Source organism: Crocodylus porosus, unplaced genomic scaffold (genome assembly GCF_001723895.1).
Source record: "Crocodylus porosus isolate Cpor-Errol unplaced genomic scaffold, CroPor_comp1, whole genome shotgun sequence".
Lineage (NCBI taxonomy): Eukaryota > Metazoa > Chordata > Crocodylia > Crocodylidae > Crocodylus > Crocodylus porosus.
The window spans coordinates 83800681-83822833 of NW_017728931.1; the positions used below are offsets into that span (position 1 = coordinate 83800681).

A 22153-nucleotide genomic window follows, 5' to 3' on the forward strand; every position below is an offset into this window, starting at 1 on the left:
TCTGGTCTTTTATCAGCAGCACTGTGAACTCAAAGCTCCAACTGAAGTTAATGAAAGCTACCTCTGAAAACTATGACCTAAAATTAAATGGAAATGAAATGATTGTATTCAACTGAAAAGGACAAGATTTAATACTGGATATTTTGGGGGAAGGGGAACTATTTTTGCATAAGTTAAGAGTTTCAAAATTTTACAGAATTATAAATTACACTATTTAACTCTCTCTTGAGCCATTTCCTTGGTAATAAACATGGCAATCAAATGAATCACATTCTTCAAAAACAACATATTTTGTAAGTATAAGTTCTTCACATAGCTTCACAATTGAATTATTCTGATGGTTCCAGCTCCTCTTTACATCCTAAAAGATATTTGGTTAGATAAAACAGGCTTCCTCACTCAAAATGTTTTCATTTAAAAAAAAAAAAAAGACAAGAACCAGTATTACTCTTTTTCCTTGGTAGTAAATGCTACTGTCTAGTAGCAGGATGCTCTTTTAGTAGTAGTAGAATATTCTTTTCTTTCTCCCTTTTTTTTCCTTTGTGGTAATATTAAAAAGGAGTTTTACTGGACAAAAGGAAATGAACAAGTACTTTTACTTTAGTTTTATTGTAAACTGATGGATCACTGTGTTTTTCCCAATTGAAAACTGGATGTCAGTTCAGTTCGTTGTTGGTTTAACCTACAAAGCTTAGAGGAAACTGCATAGATTTAATTGGTTCTGCCTTGGGCTTTTTGATTTTCTGTACTTAGCCTTATTGACTGGACCCTAAAAAAGACACTCTCTGTCTATCATAGAGATACATCATTTCCCTTTGCATGTAAGGCAGAAAGCCTATCCTGGGACAGTGGTTAGTACCAGGTGCTTCAGTAGCAGGAACAGGAACATGAGAAGTGAGTTCCCAACTCACACTGACATTTTTTTTTGAAAACTTTTATCCCTAATTCTTTGCGGATTCTTGCAGACATCTGGGCCTCAAGACTAGTGTGGTGACACAGACCCATAATTATGCTTACAAACTTACTATGCCCATGGGGCTGCCTTTTTTAACTGAAAATGTTGATCAAATGCATTTTTACATGCTTACTTTGACATCATAAACACTGCCATACACCACATATACCATAATACCACTACAACCTTAGCAGAAAAAACGGTATTCTAAACTGTGACTTTTCTTGGAGAAAGTGGAGAGGCCTCAGGATTTTAGATACATATTTAAAATATAAGGACAGTCTTTCCTTTACAGAAATGTTTAAGTGGAGAAATGTTTCAGAAAAGTGACGATGCCTTGGATATTTTCCATATGTGACCAGAGAAAGAAGTATGGATGGGTGGATGTCAGGGAAGAAGGATTACAGGTTTCCCTTGCTTTATGCTGTACATGTGTTCCTGGAAAATGGCGCATAACCCAAATTCACATAAAGGGAACCCACTTTACAATGTAATAAATAGGGATATGTTCCAAGACCCTGACTGTACTGACCACCCGGATCCATTTCTACCACTCTTACAAGACAATTTTGGTACTCACCAACAGCAGACAGTACACACAAATACAGTGGTGCATGGTGGTAAACGTTTAGTTGGTGTGAAGAGAAGGTGGTGAAGGCCTGGTGAAGTTCTCTTGCACTTCATTGATGGACCACGGAGAGAGGTAGAAGATAAGCTAGCAGGACACTTGGAAACCATAATGGGGATGGCAACTACAAAACGTGTATCACAGACAACAAGCGAGGAGCACAGATTCACACAGGAGACTATGTTTTGGTGCATATCACTCCCACAGTGCACTGCACAAAGCAGCTGACCGCAGGCTTCCCCCACACTGATTGCATAAGAGTGAATGTACCTCACACAACAGATTTTTGGTATAAAAAGGGTCATTGCACAAGAGCAAATTCATACATACAGACCCTGCATAAGGCGAGGGAAACTTGTATATCATATATGAATAGGTATTTGGGCTGGGGGTGGGGATACACTCCTTTTGTTATAAAACCACACAAAAGTAAAGTTTTTTTCACATCAAGCATCTACCACCACCCAATATGTAACTCTGAAACATTAGAAAAATGGGAAGAACCTGAAGCACTAAATGCTTTCAGTTTGTTCCTGACAAAGGGGAGGGGGTAGTTCTATGTACAAATACTTACTATACTTACAATAAAGAATTCTTTACTATTAAAAGTTCTATAATTTAGGGCTTGTTTGACCCAGGCTTTTGCTCTTCAGTTATATATTTTTAAAATGGGGGAGTGGCAGCAGGAGAACTTCAGAAAAGAGAATACTGAAAACAGAAATATCATGACAATGTGGCTAGCACTTTTTGGGGGGAAATCCTACGAAACTGAGTGAAGTATTTCTTGAAATCCTACCATCCCACTGAAAATCAGAAGCACTTATGCTAAGTATAAGAAATCTGGGAATTGCAGTAATAATAATAAAGTTAATGATGTCCATGCAGACTACCAACCTCTAAGACTTTCTGAAAGTACCTAAGAACAGAAGGCTAAATTCAGCTCTGGGATAAGTTTGCACAGCTCTGTTGATTTCAAAGGAGCTGCACTTGTGTTGATTTTTCTTTTTATATAAAGCATCATTTACAGATCAGTGGAAATAAAGTTTTCAATCAATTTTTGATTTTTCGGGAGGGGGTGAAATTTATCCTTTTTCATTGGGTAAAAATGAGTTTTCTAAAATATTAATGAATTTTTGTTTCATTTGTGCTTTGAAATGCCTGTACCATTCTATAAGCTTTTTTCTTCTTTGGATCTTTTCTTGTAAGTTCATATTTTTTTCTTTTTCTAAAACTACAGGAAGCTCTTTCCAGTTTTTAACAAAGATAAATGGAGCCCCCATCGTCTTTAGTAATTGCAATGGAGCACTCTGGTATGTAGATGAATTTCCACAGTCACCTGGTGTCATTACATCTTCTACTACAGGAACAGAGCCGTATGAACATGCCTCATAAATTCTATAGCATTCTGTATTTACTCCCACTGGGCACAATGTGAGATCACTCTGCAGCAATGCATCTTGATAATTTTTAAAACTTTCATTTGTTTCTTGAGGCTGCCACCTAGAAAAATATAGATGATGATGAAAATTAAAAATGATTCAGCTGGTAGATGTATTAATTTGAAAAAGCAGAGGTCCACCTTATAATTTTAGAAGTGAACAAAATTACAAACATTGAAGCCACACAACAAAAGATGTTAAAAGAAGGGTAGGGTTTCATGTTTCAACCTAAATATTCCTAGCTAGGCTTTTTTCAAATATTTTTAGGAAATCTAGCTAGTTAAAACATACACCAGCAAACACATTTTATTTTAAAGAAATTTGCACTGAAAGGTGGCTAAGTGGTTTAGAAAAAGAACAGATAAAACAAGAGTCTATTATCATGCAAACTTTTTCAAGCAAGGAAAATTTTCATCCAATGTATCTGAACAGCAAATTCTGTTGCCGATTTTAGAAATGAGAATATAAACAGTAATTGTTCCCCTCTTCAATTTGCTTGGAGAGTTGAATGAACTTTGCAATATCAGTCTCTGCCACAGATACTGCATTTTCTTGCATACCACACAGTCCCAAAACACACATTGTTTTTGAAAGGCAGAATGTAGAAATTTTGTTTTTATGGAATCGTGGCTAACAGTGAGCATGTTACATGAGACATTTACTATGAAGCTGACTAACTAGCTCCGCAGTAAAGCATCAGTGTCTACACGTGTGTCCCTACAGGGGTGCAGTAAACTAATAAATGCTGCCATAGGATAGTGCTGCCCAACACAAGTAGTATCTTAAGGCGACATTATTTAGTGTGCTGCAACACGTGTAGACACTGATGGAGCTGGCTGAGGCACAAGGGTGCTTCAGTGTAGGGGCTGCCTGCCAGCTAGCCCCACATTGCAGCACCTTGATGCCCCAGCCAGTCCCTTTGCAACACACTGAAGTGTGCTGGAAGTTATTCAACCACCATAACTGCATGTGTACACATGCCCCATCTGTCAAAGCAAGTCCTCATGGGAATACAAAATGCCCAAGAAGTGTGGTAAACCCAAGAGACATTCTCTGTAAGGCAGCAAGAACTTTCTGGGGTGGCAAGACACCAACAAGGTCAGGTTCCAGAGCCCTGCAAGGGCAGTAGCCAGACAGTTCCTTTTACTTACAGTTAAAGAATTTTTTTTTTATACAAGTTGCTATAAATAATACTACAAAATACTATGGACTATATGCAGCAGTTCATTTGTACTGAGCCAGCTCAGGTACAAGCTACTATGCTCATCCAGCTACTGCAAATTCTTTAGTGGCTATAAGAGGGTTAACACAGGACTCCGCACCTTCCACCTGCTGGGATCAGAGACAGCGGCCATCTTGGTAGTCATTAGAACACTGTTTGAATGCTTCTATTCCTCCCCACTTCTTTTCCAGCAAAGAAAAATCTTTCCTACTTCCACTCACTCCAATTTTGGAGGGCTGATTTCGGGGGGTAGGAGGGGGGTGGGAAAGATGTGCGTACTATGTGAGTGAATACAGTATAATCTCTCTCTAGAGTCTTAGTCTGATCATTTTTTTTCTTAAAGCAATATTTTCCAAGTTTAAAAAAAAAAGTGTTAGACTGCACTTATAGTTTTTTAATACATTTTAAAACCTCCTTAAGCAATGTTTTATACATATTTAAAAGCAGAATTAACTTCTGTTGGATTTATCCATGTCTATTTATGCACTTAAAATGGTTAGAGACAATCATGGTACCATAATTAGGTAGATAATCACAAAAAAGATAAATACTTTTATATATTTTGACCCAATCTAGATTGCATATGGGCATGAGTAACTTTGAAAAGCATTTAAAAATTACCTGGGTAACTTGGTGCAAGTGTTCTCGGAACTAGACGAGGGTTGAAATATCTGGGTCCCTAAAACCTCAAATTGTGTCCCTGTAATTTTTTGCCCAGTACTTAGTCTTTTATTTTACTGGTCTTCTCTTGGGAATTGTTTTTGTGTCCTATTCCCATAGCTATCTTCTCTGGTAGAAGACAATCTATGCCTACAACAGGGCCACTTGGTTTCAGAGTGGTCCTGGCTGCACGGGTTGAACTCACTGGCTGCAAAGTATGGTGGGCATGGTATATGAACCAAGGTCAGTGCTTCTCAACCTGTTCTCCTTTGGCCTGCCCCCCCACTTTTGCTTATGCTATTTTGGTGTCCTGGGTTCCCCAGCTCCTGATTTCTGACACTAGCTGGACTACAGGCATGGATCTTGAACTTTTACTTGGACTCTGGTTCTGAACTTCTCAAGCAGCCTTGGCCCCTGATCTGGATTCTCCTCTGGCTTAGGTACTTGTGGGTACCTGTGACCCTCAGGACTGCCTATGGCCCAATCCTTACATACTTTTCTTTTAATGCTTAGTGTACTCACTAAGGATTAAAGAAAAAAGTATCCATTTTTTTCTGTATTGTGCATTACAGAGACAAGTTTTGCCAGAGATTCAAGGGCACATGTAATCTATGGAAGTAGACTGGTTGCCTCCACAAAGAGACAAAGGGACTCCTTACATGTTGTATTTTAATTTAAGAATTAAAAATACCATTAGAATTCAACTCTATAAATTCTAAATGTAGTTTCTTTATTTGGGGTTGCTTACGCAAAACACTAGTTTACTTGTCTTCTGCTAGTAGGAGGATTATATGCACAAACAGTAAGAATGAGAGATTTTTGGATGCACTCTCTTTCCTTCCATTAAAACCAGAATTGCATACAGGAAATAGAAATGGACACATTAGATTTTTTTTCAACATACTTCAGGTCACATTGCATATAAAGTACTGGAACACATGGCTCAACTCAGTAATGCCGTCATTATTTTAAATTAGATCACTGTCATTGTTTGTATTATTTTATTTATAACACTTTAAAAGTAGATGTGAGAATTGCCTAGGCAATGAGTTGAGTAATTTCAGCTATCAAAATATATTTTTATAAAGTATATCACAGTTCTTACTGTTCTCTGGCTGTAATCCAACAAAGTTTATCAAGTTCATCTTGTTTCAAAACTTCCATTAGGGTCTCCCTAGATGAGTTCTTATAAACTGTTCCCAAGAAATTGCATAGATATGATCTTGGAGTACGAAGCATTGACCAAGTGGGTTCTACCACAGGAAAATTTCTATATCTGTAATTAAAAAGTATATGTTAATGTTTTATGTCACTGGAAAAGTAGTGTATAGAACCTCCTCTACACATTATATTTATGCCATGATCAACATGTATCCAATTTAAGGTGCCATAAAATGACCAATGAGCCATAAAAATGTTCCACATATAATGCAGAATATTTTTATAATTTGTTTGGTGTCTTAAATTTTAATGTTTGGCCAGGGTTGACATTCAGCTGACAGTTGGTCCTGGAACCACAATGAGGTCTAGAACCAGCCCTGGTGTGGTCCCACCCCTGGGATCAACAATCAGCTAATTATCAGCCCCATCCCAAGTCTCTGGGTAGAGGGGAGAAGCAGAAGTCCCCTGTTGGGGACTTTAAATTCCATGCTTGGCAGCTCTGGACACAGTGCCAGGAATCAGAGGTTCCCAGTTTGGGAAGCCCCGATCAGAGCTACTTCTGCCAGAAGCCTCTTAGAGCTGCTGGCTGCAGGGTTTTGACAATAAGCTGATTATCAGTCCCAGCCCAAAGCCCCATGTCGACTAGGGCCAGAAGGTACTAGTTGTCAACTTGCTGGTGCAGAGGGAGCCCTGGACTATAATATTTGTAGTGGCAAATTGTAATGGCACAAGTGGCATCTGATCCCCAATCTCCCAAATCACACCCTCTGTCATGCATGTGTAACAGGGGCCTAGTAGACTGGCTTTGTACCATTTCATGCTTCTGTTGCAAAATTAGTATCTACAATCTCACTGATCAGTTCAGGCCTGTAACTGTTGACGGAATCTTAAAAAAAATGGCAAAAACAAAACTCCATCATAACATATCCTCAGTTCTCTTCATTTCTCCTTCTACCCATTCTAGAGCCCTGCCAACTTGTGTACATAATTTCACTGGCACTGTACATTTTACAAAAAACACTTCTAACAACACTTTGCACTGATAACAGTAGCTACTGAAACAAACACTTGTTTTAACTGAAGTGGCTGGACCAATGTTTCCTTTGGAGTTGACATCTTAGTTATCTGAATCACCTGAAAAGTGAACAATGCCATTAAAAACAATGCCAATGATACTCTCCAAAATGTTGGGGGGGAGAATCAACGCTCTCTCTAAAGTTTTATATGCAGTTTTTACAATCCTAATTGTTAGGTTACACTGAAAGTCTGCACAGGTCCCCAGACTCCACCCAGCGTGGAGGGAGTCCTGTGAAGTCTGGCACCAGGCTTCCCCCACGAGAGCTGCAGGCATGTGGTGCGGAGCCCCCATGTTAGAGGCAGCTGTGCTCCTCCCCCCACCATGTGCAGTGCTGCCCAGAGCTGTACTCTGCTTGGCATCAGAGCCTGTGCCAGGCACAAGCTCCCTAACCCCACCACGCCATCTGCTGTTGCCACCAGCAGCAGGGGCTGCATGCCATGTGGGGGAGGTCCCTGCACCCCACAAACCTCACATCCTGCCCCACAAACCCTGCTAACCTATACACAACCAAAATACCCTATGCCCACCCACACACACACCCTACAGCTCTCCCACACAATATGAGTGAGACTTTATTTTTGAGTTATTATGCAATCTTTTCTATACACACTACACAAACACAAATCATGACAAGCATATTTTGTAATAAAATTAAAATATGCTATAGCAGGCATTTGACTTCCAGTGTATGATTTTTTTTCTGGTTCTAAGATGGCAACTCCCCTCCCAAAAAAGGTATTTCTGGGGGGCAAGGAGAGGGGCTTCTGGTGGCAAAGGTCAGGGGTTAGGGGGCAGGACTTCTGGTCCCAATGTGGCAATTAGTGGGTGGGCAATTGTCAAGGGGTGGGACTACCTATGTGGCCCCCAACAGCTTGCCAAAACTTGTTAAGCGGTCCTCTGCCCAAAATAATTGCCCGCCCCTGTGCTATAGTCTAGCAGAGTGTTCATGTGCTAGGTTTATGAACTGTTTTGGACTAGAAAAATCATACAAGGTGACTTACAGCAGTATTACAATTTTTTGGCTAGTCCTTCCATAAATGCAACTGTGGGAAGCTAGTAATATATATTTTTTAAATACTTCTATAAATTCGAATAGAGGTCAACATCAACATATATGACACATTTGACCCTGAATAATTATAAGTAACACTTCTTTAAAAGTTCTTATTTCTTAAAGCATTAACTCCTGAATTACTTTTTTACCCTGGAGATTTCTGAAGTTTTATGGAGAAACCTAAAATCCACAACATGAATTAAACATCCAACTTATGCATAATAATCACGTTTTGAATACTAATTTGTGTTTAATACTTACGTAGCCACTCCTAAAGGCCACTGAAAAATGTCATCTTTGTTTACCCAGGGAGAATCATATATTATAAAAAGTAGCTCTACAAATCCCCCATGTCTTTTTAGGTATGGTTGTATCCATTCATTATTGCACTGTTCGTTTCCAAGCAGCAGGACAGCAACATGCTGCAGCTTGTGAGTTTGAATTAAAGTTTGTGCATAGTGTAACCACTGTGTGGCGTAAGTTATCTTTGCTTCTTCTCTTCCATTCAGAACTAGAACCACGTTGTCAGCTTCTACTGAGAAATATCCGGGAACTACAGCTGGACCAGTGATGAACCTGAAAAAGATACATTACCAGCCTTTAAAATGTATGTTTAAGGCATTCTGCATATTCTGTTTATTGCACCATGTATTATCTGACTGTACTGCTTACAGATATTACTTCTTCACTAAAATTATCATGATATACTGCAATTTAACTTTTCTGTTATGAAAAATTTCAGATGTTTTGAGTCTAAAATTATAATTTACCTCTTCAACGGTTTCCTTCTGCCTTTACTCTGAAAAAGTAAGTGTTTAAATTAAAGTTTAGTTGCAGACAATATTTTGTGTGGAAATCAGGACCAATCCCATATTAAAATACTAAGTTTTGAGAACCTCAATAAACCCCTCTAAAAACAGAAAATATTTTCAAAAAAAAAAATTAGGATGTGATTTATCAGCTGTGAAACAATCAACCTTTTTGTTTTTAAAAAAAATAGTATGATAACTGAATCAGGAAGAGGCCTTGAAAAATTGACTCCTATATGAAAGGAAGGCTGTCTAACAAACCAGGTACCAGCCTCAGACTTCAGCAATCAACCTCTGCTTTATCATAGACTTCCTGTGTGACCTTGGAGAAATGAATTAAGATAAAAGGAATCATGCCCCTGGTCCCCTGATTCCACAGACTAGACTTTAGCCTCTTAGCTCTTCATACAACCCATTAAGAGAGTCAGGCACTGCAGCATGGGATCACCACAGACAACACAATGAACAGCAGGGGATCCCTATCATAGCCAATATGAAATACAGTGGAGTCGTATCTTACGCGGGGGTTATGTGCTGAAGTCAGCACATAAGGCAAAAATCACGTATAATTGAAATTGCCCTTCCTGCCGCACTCCTCGCTCCTCTCGTCCTCCACTGCGTTGTCCTGCCAGGGCAGCCAGCTGAGCGTGAGTGAGCTGCCACTCCCCAGCCATGCTGGCACATGCAGGAAGTACCACACGGCGCCGCACTACGGGCCGTGCCCCGGCTGGCACCCGGCAGCCAGCCCCAGCAGCCAAGCGTGTATAGCTGAATTTGCATAAGTTAAATACACGTAACATGCAACTCGACTGTGGGGGGGAGGGGGAGATGCATCTAAATGTCCTATTTGTCAAGAAGGCTTATATGCCTGACTGTACTACTCGGAAGTGCCTATTGTCAGGCTGAGATTGATCCTCAAAACACTCCTTGAGTTAAATGCTCAAGTCATCCCTTTTGAAACAGACAACTGACTTACATAATAGCCAAGTCATTAGAACACAAGAAGTAGCGTGATTTTGTAGCACAGCAGTTAAGGCATTTACGTGAAAGAGAGGCCCTGGATTTTGATCACTGCTTCCAGGATAGTATGCATTTTATCCAATGAATGCAAACAGCTTTGGGTGCAGTGATTGGAATTCAGGGCTTGCCCTACCAGGTGAATGCTCTAACCACTAGATCCAGGATTTTTTCAGTAGTGTCATAGCTTCAGTAGAAAGGTAAAAAAGTGTTCCCACATCAAAGAGCTATGGATTAGTTAGGTTAGGGCACTCTCCTGGCATATAGGAGATGTGGTGGAGAAAAGAGAAACTAGGTCTGTACTTCCCAGATAGACTGAGGATTAGAATTCCTATTACATTGGTGCTTCCTCTTCCACTGGTCATAGCCCTTCAGGGATTTATAGTGAGGAATCCTTAGTCTGAGGGTCCCAAATAGGCTTAGACATAATGGGACAATGCATGTATATTCAGTTAAATGTGCATACACAGATTTGCAAAGCACACACGGCTTCAATCCTTTAGAAAGCAAGTAGGAGTTTATGTCCTATACATTCCTATGTGTGAATTAGAACTGTAATGGTATATTCCTCTAAAAACCAAACGTATGCCTTTTTATGTTTAAAATTTTTATTTTAAAATTTATGTTTGAAAAGCTCTAAAAACATTAACCTGTTCATCTGACATTCTTTGTAGTAGACACTGCATGTGCTATTATGCCACTTTATTCTGTACTAAAAGTATATTCTGATTTTATTTACATGTCCATTTTAAGTGATAGTTAGACATGTTCAAGGTTTTAGATTAAAAAAATGTTTAAACATGCCCATACAAAAGTGCAGAGTATTCTAACAATGGCTACATCCATGCATTTAAATGATTGGTGAGAATTCTCCCAGGTTTGTTTTCCTGGAAGAAAAACTTACCCAAAGAAACATTAACAGATATTCAACTGCTGAGTCCCTGAGGAACAGAGACCTTACAATGCTGAAGCTCTATAGCCAGAGGGCCCCAGTGCACACATCTCAGCCTGCTCTGCAGGTTCCCTCAGTCTGCCTGGAGACAGACAGCAGCAGTCCACTGATCTGCCCTGACTGGCTGACCCAGACTGCTTGGGGTCAGCCTGTCTCCCCTATAGCACAATATGGAGATTGTGAAGGGGCATGTTTTGCTCCCTGCTGAGCTGGAGCAGTAGAGTCTGGTGAGTGATGTGCCGTCTCCATGGAGGTGGAAAGAGGTCAAAGGAAAACACCCTAGCATGCTGGAGAACTGTGCTGTAGCTTGTAGAATGTAGCTACTGTGGAGATGTAGCTAATGCTGGAGAACTGTGCTGTAGAATGTATGCAGGTATTTGGTTTTCCCAGTAGAAACTCTCTAGGGAGTGATTTAGCCAGGGCTGTTGCCAGGTTAATTTTCTCCCAGAGCAACCATTTTTGCTTTGGGAGAAAAATCTTGAACATCTGTAAAATTATGGTTTCTACTGGGAAAACAGTGATTCTCCCAGGAAAAACGATGTCTGTACGTGGCCAAAAACTAGACTTAAGAGTAACAAACATGCACCATCATATATATTAACATGCAAAATAAATTAACTCTGCCACCATTCTGTCTCAACTAATCAATGTCAACCAAATCACACCCAAGGACCTATCACCAAATATTTAAAAAGTGTGGCAAGTCGTTGAGTCTGATTTCAGATTTAAAAACAGAACAAAACAGATAATCACAGATAAACTGAATTTCTTTTTTTCTATATTTGGTACAATATGTAATGTACAACCTATCCGAGTTTCATTTTTTGCTGTACTGGTACTAATTATGTTAACCACCATATTTTGGAAATATCAGATGCGTGAATAGGCTTTCGGTTACAACTAAGAATTTGTCAAGTCTGTTTCTCTAACTTCTGGCCTTGCAGAGCCATGTCATCTAGCATGTGTGGCTCCCAATAAGTCCAAAATTTGGTGGTGGGACAGCAGTAGCATTAATTGGTCCTAGAGCTGTGGCAACACTGCCGCTGTTCCACACTGTCAAATTGCCAGATATGTAATGAGTCCCATGGACAAGTGACACAGCTTTGCTCACCAGATCATACTTGCATAAAGGGTTGCACCAAGTGTGCTGTATCCAGCCATAACAGAACCTGGGGTACTAGTGTAACCCTTGCACCAACCCCACACACTAACCCTGAGCTGGATCAGGCATACAGACTGACCCAGTGTACAAAATCCATGCCACTCATCCAGCCCACAGGGCCAGAGAGGTTGAGCAACACCGCTCTGAAGTAATTCAGTTACACCCAGAAGATATTTAAATACTTAAAAAAAAAAAATTATCTTCCTTAAAGACAAACATTCTGACACCATGCAAATGTATTATTCACCAGATCCATTAGGAAGAAACTGTCTTGAACCAGTGAAGATTCTGATGAGCCATCCATAAATGTAGCAAAAAGTTTCTAAATAATTAAAGCCACGTTTGGAAAATATCCAATTGTTTACTACAAGTAGGATCCTTTTCAGGAGGAATTTTTGTAGATTCTAGGTTTTATTAACAAAAATATTCTGAAAAGATAACCTTCCAAATGTGCCACTCAGTTCAAAGATAAAGGACATAGTGCTATCTGCTTTGCTCTGCAGATGGACAATTCCAGTATTACTGGACAAAGCTTTGCAAAACCAGGCCCTACTTTTGCGCAGAGCATTCTTTTATGTAAGCATTTTCTCTCTCTTCAGTCATACAAAAGGCAGTTTGAGTACTAAAAAGGTAACAAATTGCTTGTTGAAGTCGTTTCTTTTCCTTTTAAATCAGTCCTAAAAGACAAAGGGTCAGCCTTTCCAAACTGACTACTCGACAAAAAGTACCAGAGTGGGTTAGATAAGTCAAACTTAAATGGGCTGTAATTTTGAAAAAAATAATGTTATGTAATGCCACTTCTGTAGCAGAAAATGCTATGCTCACAATACATCCATTTACCCTGTTCTGTCTGGTTCTAACAATTCCAAAGAGCAGGTTAAGGCAAGTACAATAACAGTGTGAAAATACAAATTCTAAAAATAGCTTTATTTAAAAAAAAAAAAAAAAGTTGTAAAATGGCAAAAATGTCTCAAGTCATTTCACTTAATTTAATAATAATAATATCCTACAAAAGAGCAGAATACACCCTTAGTTTGATATTACCGTAACTTTATATATGCATAATATAAATTAATAATGTTCTAGACTAAGAGCACCATTTTACTTTATTATATAAACTCTATGTAATAACTAGAAATTAGTTCCAAAGTAGAACAGGAACACTGGAAAACAAAATTTATATGTGGAAATAAACCATTGTGATTCAAGTTCTGTTGCTATCTACACACCAGGAATTCATCCTAATATCCCGAAAATGTAAGGGTAAAGTTTTCAGACAGCAAAAACTGGTATAATGGTAAATAAACTTAGTCTAGGGCAATTCTACAGACAAGATGTTTGCTGTTGCCTCTGCTTTACCTGCGGTAGGTTAGGGTGTTATGTGTGGTTATGTCAGAGTTGACTGTGTAATTTTACTGTGCAGGTTAGACAATGGATTTATATAGGATGGTTTGGATAGGTATAACCCCACCTTTAGCGGAGGGTTGAACCAGATAACTGCTGAAGATCCCTTCTAGCCCTACTTTTCTATGGTTCTAGGCATAGTAGGTTGAACTTATTTAAGTGACACATTTAAAAAAAAACCCAAAACAACAAATTCAGTCATAAATGTAGGAATAGAGAATCTATATCACACTTATAGAATATGCATCTAGGTCTGTTTGGAAAGCCGTGTCCCTGAAAGAGATATAGGCTGCTTGCAGACCTTAAAAAAACAAACCAACGAAATAACTAAAAACAAACAAACCCGCACATTACTAGAAGCAGCAGCATCTTACTTTGACCCAGCTCTACAGCGTCTGTATAGATTGTGTGATTTCACGGGGCTTTTAGCTAAAGCTGATTCAATCAGCTCTTTACATAAAAGCACCATAAAAGCCCCACTAAAGTGTCCAACCTATACAGATACTGCGTGAGCCACGTCCAACTAACCAACTGCCTCTAATGGGCATATCATAGCATTATAGAACCAGAGAACTAGAAGGCACCTGTAAGATTGTCAAGTCTGGTCTTCTGCTGTGGGCAGGACGTTACTGGGATCAAACAAGGTCGACAAGGTACCCGTCTAGCCTCAGCTTGAACACCTCCAAGCAGAGTGACTGCACTACCTCTACTGAGAGTGTGATCCAGATTCTGGTAACCCTTACAGAGAAAACGTTTTTTCTTATGTCTTGCTTGAATTTACCCTCTATTAGTTTATACCTGTTGGTTCTCATCCTCCCTTGAGATGCCTTCCTGAAGAGTTGCTCCCCTAGTTCTTAATGCTCACCCTTGACATACTTGTAGGTGGCTATCAAGCCACCTCTCAGCCTCCTCTTATTCAGAATGAACAGGCCCAGTTCCTGGAGTCTCTTCTCATAGGGCCTACCCTCCATGCCCGTGACCCTTCTATGTACCCTTTTGAGCTTATCCACATCCTTCTTCAAGTGCGGTGCCCAGAACTGTACATAGTACTCCAGCTGAGGCCTTGCCAACACCAAATAGGGACCAAGAGTGTGCCCAGTTTGAAGTAAAGCACCACTTTTTTTACGGTCTGCAAGCAGCCATAAGGATCACAGTAGTCAACTGAATACAAGTTCCTAGAGTGCTGCAGTCGTATGGAGTACTAACATGAACTCTGGAGGTGTTAGGCAAGAAATACAAAGTAGAAACATGAGGGAGGCACTACCACTGAAGGCAGCATTTTTTGGACCATTTTTGGAATGCTGTGTCCAGTTTTGGAAGACTACCCACAAGTGCAGAACAGCAACCAAACCAGGATCCACCAGTCAAAAAACAAATTACACTGTTAAAATTATATCCAATAGGATTTATATTGTAATTTTCATAAATTACATTTGCATCAAAGTGGCATACAAAACATACTTGAAAATAAATATTTATTACTGTTTAAACTAGATTAAAAAAATCACTGTAATCATAAATATCATTTTTCTATCATTGGTGAAACTGCAGCTGGAGTACTGCATCCAGTGCTGGGCACTACACTTTAACAAGGACATGGACAAGCATGAGAAAGTCCAAAGAAAAACCACCCATATGATCAGAGTCTTAAAAGGCAAGCCATATGAAACAAGGCTGAGGGATCTGGGACACTTTAGCCTGAGGAAAAGCAGGCTGACAGGAGACCTGGCAGCAGCTTACTGCTACACTAGGGGAGTACATCAAGGGCTCAGTGAGCAACTGTTCACCAGGACACCTGAGGGGAAAACCAGGAGTAATGGTCACAAACTCCTGGAAGATCAATTCAGACTCAACATTAGGAAAAACTTCTTCAGTCAGGGTGTCCAGACTGTGGAATAAGCTCTGTATAGAGGTAGTGCAATCACCTACCCTGGAAATCTTCAAGAGGAGACTAGACAGTCACCTTGCTGGGGTCACATGACCCCCAGTTATCTTTCCTGATTGGTGCAGGGGTCTGGACCCAATGATCTTCCGAGGTCCCTTCCAGCCTTACAATCTATGAATCTATTTGTACATATGATTAACCCTCTTAAAAATGAGTGACTGGTTAATATTCAGGGCCCTGCAGGTTTCTTCCATGAGGAGGAGAAACAGGTAATAGAGCAATTCTGGGTTAGGGAAAAATGCAACTCTACGTTCTGTATTTATTTTTTTAAATACCAACACCGCAGAAGTTCATTTAAATGAAAGTGATTATTATGTAACTGGTACCTGAAAACTGTTTTTCCTGCCTTTATGCTTCCTTCTCTCCACTGAGCAGTCATATCAGCTGGTTCAAGCAGACCTTCAAGAATATGTTCCCAGAGGTAAAGACCTACATAAATAATGAAGATACATATTAGAGAACTTGAGTGCGCACATACTGCAAAACTCAGGAGTGTTGCTTTGTGAAACCCTTTAGCATTGTGCTTGTAGCCACTGGAAAATTTGTTTTCCATAAATACGTGTTTCTTCCAGGTGACAGAGAACAAGGCATGAGTTGCTCAAAGCACTATTACCCGCTCAGTATAAAAGTCAGGGTAGAGATTGACCTTATAGATTAATTAAATCAGAGATGTACAAGCTCTGTTATCCGGCATCCTCTGGGAACGGGGGATGCCGGATAACAAAATATTCTGGTTAACTGAACGGCCTGAACGGCATCCTTTCCTGCTCAGGCTACCACTTCTGTCACCGCATCCAGGGTGTCACTGCCCCTCCCACGGCATCGCTTCCCCTCCCGCAGGCCCTGGGCCATGGGGGCTCAGTAGCAGAGGCTGCTTTGCCCCAGGCCATGGGGGCTCAGAGAAACCGGAAGTGCCACAGTGGGCACTTCCGGTTTCACTTTACCTTACAAGCCGGCATGCCGGTTAATAGAGCATGCCGGCTTGTAAGGTGCCGGTTAATGGAGCTTTTACTGTACAATTATCCATGGGTCAGCAAAGACTGAGGACCCACCTCTAAGGAAACCCACCTACAAAATCTTAATGAAGTCTCTCTCTCTATCTTCATGTTTAGATTTAGCAGGTTTTTTCTACCATATCGTGCCTCGTGGAACAGACTATAAACATTATAAAATTTTCATAGAATATTTATGCCAAAAATAGATTCTAGTTATTTTTATGTTGGTGTGTATACAGTCTGAGCGCTACTTACAACATATATAATGTTTTCCTTCTGTAAATAATATTCTTTTAAACAATTAAGTAACATTATTGTATCCACTTAAAGCTTAACTGACTTGTTAAGGTTACCTGGCCTAACTAGATGCATTAATCACAAGTGCTTACCTATTGCTGCTTTACCCCAGATCTGTACTCTAAGGGCTGTTGGTTCTTGCTGAGCTTTCATATTTTTTAATAATTGAAGGTTAGTTTCATATCTTTGCTGGGAAGCAGTCTGTTCATTTTTTTCATCCCCTTCCCAAGGATTCCATTCTTCACTTCCCAAAGAAGAGTGCTCTATATTAAAGACAAACAAACAATTTGGTATAAACAATTACAAACAATACCAGATCTACAAAGCAAATCCTACTGTGACAAAAATGCAGTTATCATTATAATAATTGTCTAAGGCACTGCTCACATCAAAACTATTTTCAAATATACTCCCACCCAACTATACCTATGACATAGCTTGTATTTGTGCTTGGCTATGTCCAGACATGCAGTATGAGCTTGCAGTGGCACAAATTGCCACAGCACAATGCCCCTTCATATGTGGGACAAATTGTCCTGCAATGGTCAAATTGCCCTTGCCCATCTCTTCCCAGCACTTCAGCCAGGGAGAGCTGGAGGCTGGTGCTGGCTCCAGCAGTCTTACCTGATAGCCTGGAGCAGCAGGGCACAGGTTGGGCAGCACAAAGGCCTGGCCAGCAGCTAGAGCATTACTCTGGACAGCCCAGCCTCCATATGTACCAGTGCATACTTGTTTCATGTGCATTTTGTACCTTTTTTTTTTTTTTTTGCTACTGGGAAATCCCAATAGCAAATTTTTGCCCCTCACTGCAAATCTGCAGCACGGGACATGTTTTAACATTTGTTGTGTGCAGTTTGTGGCACCACAAACTGCATGCCCTTGCATGTCTGGATGTAGCCAAAGGGTATCAATCAACATTGGCAGAAAATTAAAGCTATGCAAGCAGCAAGAGCCTAAATCTGTAGGTCCCAGCACAACAGTGCCTTGAACACTATTGGCTACTTTGATGTTCCCATTATAAATAATAACATTTCGATTAATCCTTGGTAAATTAAATAATTCCTGCAATGAAATATTAGAAAAGCTGACCTATATTTTTCATGTTACAGTAACTAAGTTTTTCAATACGTCATACTGTATTCTGTATATAAAACTTGCCTGACCAATAAAATATTAACAATCTGTCACCAAAGTTACTGGAGTGATTAACTCACAGAAGGAAGAATGCCCAAACAAAACAAAACACCCAAATCCTATATCTGATTTCACTGATAGCAATAGAGAGAACCACTGGCAACAAGATCTAAAATAATCAACATGACAGTTAACACAAGTGGCTCCAATGGGAGAAGGTTTAAAAATAAACTGGCACAATTGTCATATACATGCTATCAAGGAAATAAACCTTATTGACAGAAACTTCACAGTGCTATAGGAAGCAGTTGCCAAAATAAATCACCATTGTTATTAGTTATTCATTGCTAAAAACAGAAATGTCAAAAAGTGTCAATGTAGTTAACAGACCAAACTTTTACCAGCCACATTCTCTCTTAATCCAACAATTCACTGAATACACTAGGATTGCTGTGCTGTAGTTATGAAGGTAAGGAGAAAATATAAGAAGGATGTTTGATATCTTTTAATGGCTTTTTTTTCCCCCTATCATGTTTTATAGTTGAGAGGAATGTTAGACAAGCCTTTGGACACTAAATGTATTCCCTTAGATCCAAAAACTTGTCTAACATTTCTCCCATGTACAGTTGGTCCAATAAAAGAGATCATCAAACAAACCTTGCTTCTTGAATACTCTGAAAAAGAGGTCAGCGACATACGGTTTGTGGAGTCATTGAATCTGGCTTCTGGAGACAAAGGGTTTTAGCCTGTACTTGTACCCCATGGGGCTACGCAGCAAACAGCCGTGCTTGGACCCAGCAACTGGAAGCTATGCCCCTACTGCCAAGCGATTGCAGCGTGGGAAGGTAGGGAGAAGTGGCACTAATGTGGTTGCACCTTCCAGCTGTCCAGTCTGGTACAGCTGGGGGCAGGGCAATGGAGAGATCTCCCAACTGCTGGCTCCAGTGCAAATGCAGAGAAAGCTCTTAACCCCTACCCCCCAGCCTACATTGGACCAAAACCAAGTTGCTCTGGCTACTGTAAAACAGTGGTCTCTAGGCCACAGCTCATTGGCAACATATTTCTTCTAGGACTGGGGTATCAAACTCACTTTGTGAAACCATGTTGGATTTGGATTGTGGGGCTAGCAGCCTGGGCCACACCGAGCAGCACCAGTTCCTGCTGTGTGTCCTGTGGAAGCTGCTGCTGCATGCCCTGTGCTGCAGTGGCAGCTTTAATGTTGGAATAGAGAAGAGGCCATGGGGCAGCAATGGGGCTGGGGGCAAAGGAGCTAGGGCTATGGCAGTGGTGATAGGCAAAGCATCCAAAGGGTGGCCAGGATTGCACCAGACCCTCGCTCACCCTCCTGCTGCTCATAGCCACGTCCACAAAGGCCCCAGATTCTACTGTCGGTCACACTGCCCAACTTCCTGTGATATCTGGCAGGGTGTACTGAGTGGCTTTGTGGGCCTTATCTGATTCCCCGCTCTAAAATCTGTGTCCATGGGAAACAATAATTTCCACAGGCACAGAGGGCAAGTCCTAAGCCTTTCTCAGGGAGGGCATAACAACATAAGGACTGCCATTTACTTGGTCAGGCCATATATCCATCTTGGCCAGTATCCTGTGTCACACACTGGCGGAGAATGAAAGGGACAGTGAACTGGGTATGACCAGTTTTCCCCCCCTCCCCACTGTTCCTCTCTCCCCTGCAGCCTCTGCAGCATTTAAGGTCTTGGAAGTTCAGATTCAGAGGCTGAACCCCTAACTGCCACGCTCCATAGCTACTGATGCCCCTTTCCTCCAAGAATCTGTCCAATCCCTTTCTGACTCTGGCTAAACAGCATTTGGTGGCCATGAGCTCCACACCTGAATTACACACTGCGTGTAAAGAATTTCCTTTTGTTAGTTTTACATTTACTGCCTCCTGGTCCCATTTTTGTGACCCCTAGATCTTGTATCAGAAGACACAGTAAATAATAACTCTCTATTTACTTTCTCTTCACTTAGTATCTTGTAAACCCTTCTCTTATTCCTGCTTATTTTGCTCTTTTCTACACTGAATAGGCCTAGCCTTTCTGGCTTCTCCTTGTATGGACACCCCTCTATGCCACTAGTCATCCTGGCTGTCCTGCTCTGTATCTTCTCTAGTCCTTCTATAGCAGAGGTGCTCAGTCCAGGCCCTCAGTGTTGTGTCATCCAGTCTGCAGGACTCCCCATGGGCCAGGAAATTTGGTGGCTCTGGAAAATTGGTGGCAAGGGAGCAGTGGCACCGCTCCCCTGCTGCCAAAGCTTCAGACTCATGGGGAGCCTCAAGCCCTGTAAACTGGATCCAGTCAGAGCCAGCCCTGGGGCCCAATCCAGGTTGGTGGGGAGGGGATGCAGGCCCCAATCCCAGCACTGCGGGGGGGAGGGGAGGAGTGGGCAGTGCCAGGCCGTCAGGGCCCAATCCTGGCACATGGGGGGCAGGAGGTGGTGGTGCTGGATTACTCCTCTGGCCATAAGGGGCCCTAAGGTCAAGCACGGCTCTTCAAGCTCCTTGCTGAGGAGCTGGGCAGTGGCAATGCACAGGGGGTGCATGTGGACCCCTGATAGCACTGGTGTACCCCCTGACAGGCCACACTCCCACTTAAGCAACAGGCAGGGGGCGCAGGTGGGAGCGCCAGTCCCCCTGAGTGCCTGGCTGAAGTGTTGCAGACACTTCCCAGTTGGCAGGACTGGCTGCGGGGGACCCCTGGTGGCTCATGGGACCAGTGGACCATGGAGCTGGGTCTGACTCAGATCAAGTGTCTCGGCCTCTTGTGGGCTCGGATCAAGGGGGGCATCCGAATGCCGAGACCTCGGCGCAGGGTCCTGCCCACGGATTTGGGAGTATCCGGAGTCCGAGGGTGAGAGCCTGGGAAGGAGCTGGCGCCCGTGTTGGCGAGGACCTGGTTTCGTGCTCGGCCCACGCGGGGCGGGAACCGAGTTCTGCTCAATCCATGCGATCTGGAGCGCAGATACACCCATAACAAATGCGAAGGGGCACGAGGAGACTGGGCTTGGGTCACACCATTTTCTTCTGGATAAGCCTGCCCCAGGCTGCTGTTGCACCCGCCCCACGCCCCAGCGCCGGGAGCCGGCGCCCGCCCCCCTTCCTCCCGCTACCTCTGCCGCGCCGCTCACGGGGGCCGCCTCGCCCGCCGCCCGCTCGCCGCGGCCGCAGGAAGACGCTGTAGGCGGCGTAGAGAGAGAAGAGCGCGTAGGCGGCGCCCAGCGCTGAGCACAGGCGCTTCCGCGTCACCCGCATCCTGCGCCCGGGCCCCGCGGGGCGCCGCCAGGCCCGGCCGCAGCTGCGGGGAGGCGGCGACACGGCGCGCCCGAGCTGCCCGGATGCAGTGCGCTGCCTCGGTCCCGCCGCACAGGCGCCGCCTTCCGGCCCCGAAATCCCGACCCGCGCGGGTGCGTGGCGGCGCCCGAGTCCCTTGGCAGCCTTTTCCTCGTGCTTCGTGATTCTTATTTATTGTTCTTCTGGTTAGTTAATATCAATCATGAATAACTAAGACAGCCTAGAAGGCAGGAGAGCTGGAAAAGACCTCCCGAGGTCATCTAGTCCAACCCCCCCGAGGCAGGACCAGCCCTCGTCTCAACGCCACCCAAGATGCTGTCAACACGGACACGACACAGACCTAACACCCTCACCTGCCAGGGGAAGCGGGGCAGCCCCAGCAGCCAGTATCCCGGTTCTGTGAAAGGGTGTCAACATATGCTCAAGAGGATCGCTCTCTATAGAGGAAGGCAAACCCCGCCACGCCCGTACCGATCTGACTATGGGGTAAAATTCCTTTCTGAGCCCAGGGTGATGATTGATGTGACCCTGAGTGGAGGGGAAAGACCCTCTAGCCAGCAACCGCTGGCCACAGTTCCCGCAGAAACACCGTAGTACAAGTCCCCTGCCAACAGCACCCAATGCCTATGAGGGAGGCTTAAAAATACCCTGACGTATGCAACCAGCAAAGTCCAGAAGCATGTGCAATACCTATAAAAATGTACTGGAACAAGTAACAAATATGGGGGTGGGGGGCTGAGACAGAGAGACAGAGACAGAGAGATATGCAGGTATGTGGCAGTGGTAACTCAGTTTCCCCAACGGTATATCAGTTAACAGGAGGGTATAAACTAGTCTGATTTATTCATATCCACAGGCATCAGAACAACAAACCATACTACAACCTGCCAAACCCAGCATAGACACCAGTTCACAATATTAGCCTTTCTTACAG

General features: G+C 42.4%; 1 protein-coding gene across 1 annotated transcript; it reads right to left on the reverse strand.

Moving 5' to 3' along the window:
• Window positions 1–1979: 1979 nt before the first annotated feature.
• On the reverse strand, window positions 1980–21210 carry TMEM5 (transmembrane protein 5). Its single transcript, XM_019543306.1, has 6 exons — window positions 21039–21210; window positions 16871–17041; window positions 15813–15915; window positions 8459–8773; window positions 6010–6180; window positions 1980–3083 (listed from the first exon to the last, which is right to left on the reverse strand). Exons 1-6 carry the CDS (start codon window positions 21178–21180, stop codon window positions 2666–2668), a joined length of 1320 nt encoding a protein of 439 aa, XP_019398851.1. The 5' UTR covers window positions 21181–21210; the 3' UTR covers window positions 1980–2665.
• Window positions 21211–22153: the final 943 nt, after the last annotated feature.

Excerpts from the sequence above, each read along its gene's own strand:
- TMEM5 (XM_019543306.1), bottom strand. The coding sequence starts at position 21,180 with ATGCGGGTGACGCGGAAGCGCCTGTGCTCAGCGCTGGGCGCCGCCTAC. Across the intron at positions 15,916-16,870 it reads CTGGGGTAAAGCAGCAATAG|GTCTTTACCTCTGGGAACAT; the intron begins GTAAGCACTTGT and ends TTATTTATGTAG. Across the intron at positions 6,181-8,458 it reads TGGCCTTTAGGAGTGGCTAC|ATATAGAAATTTTCCTGTGG; the intron begins GTAAGTATTAAA and ends TTTTAATTACAG.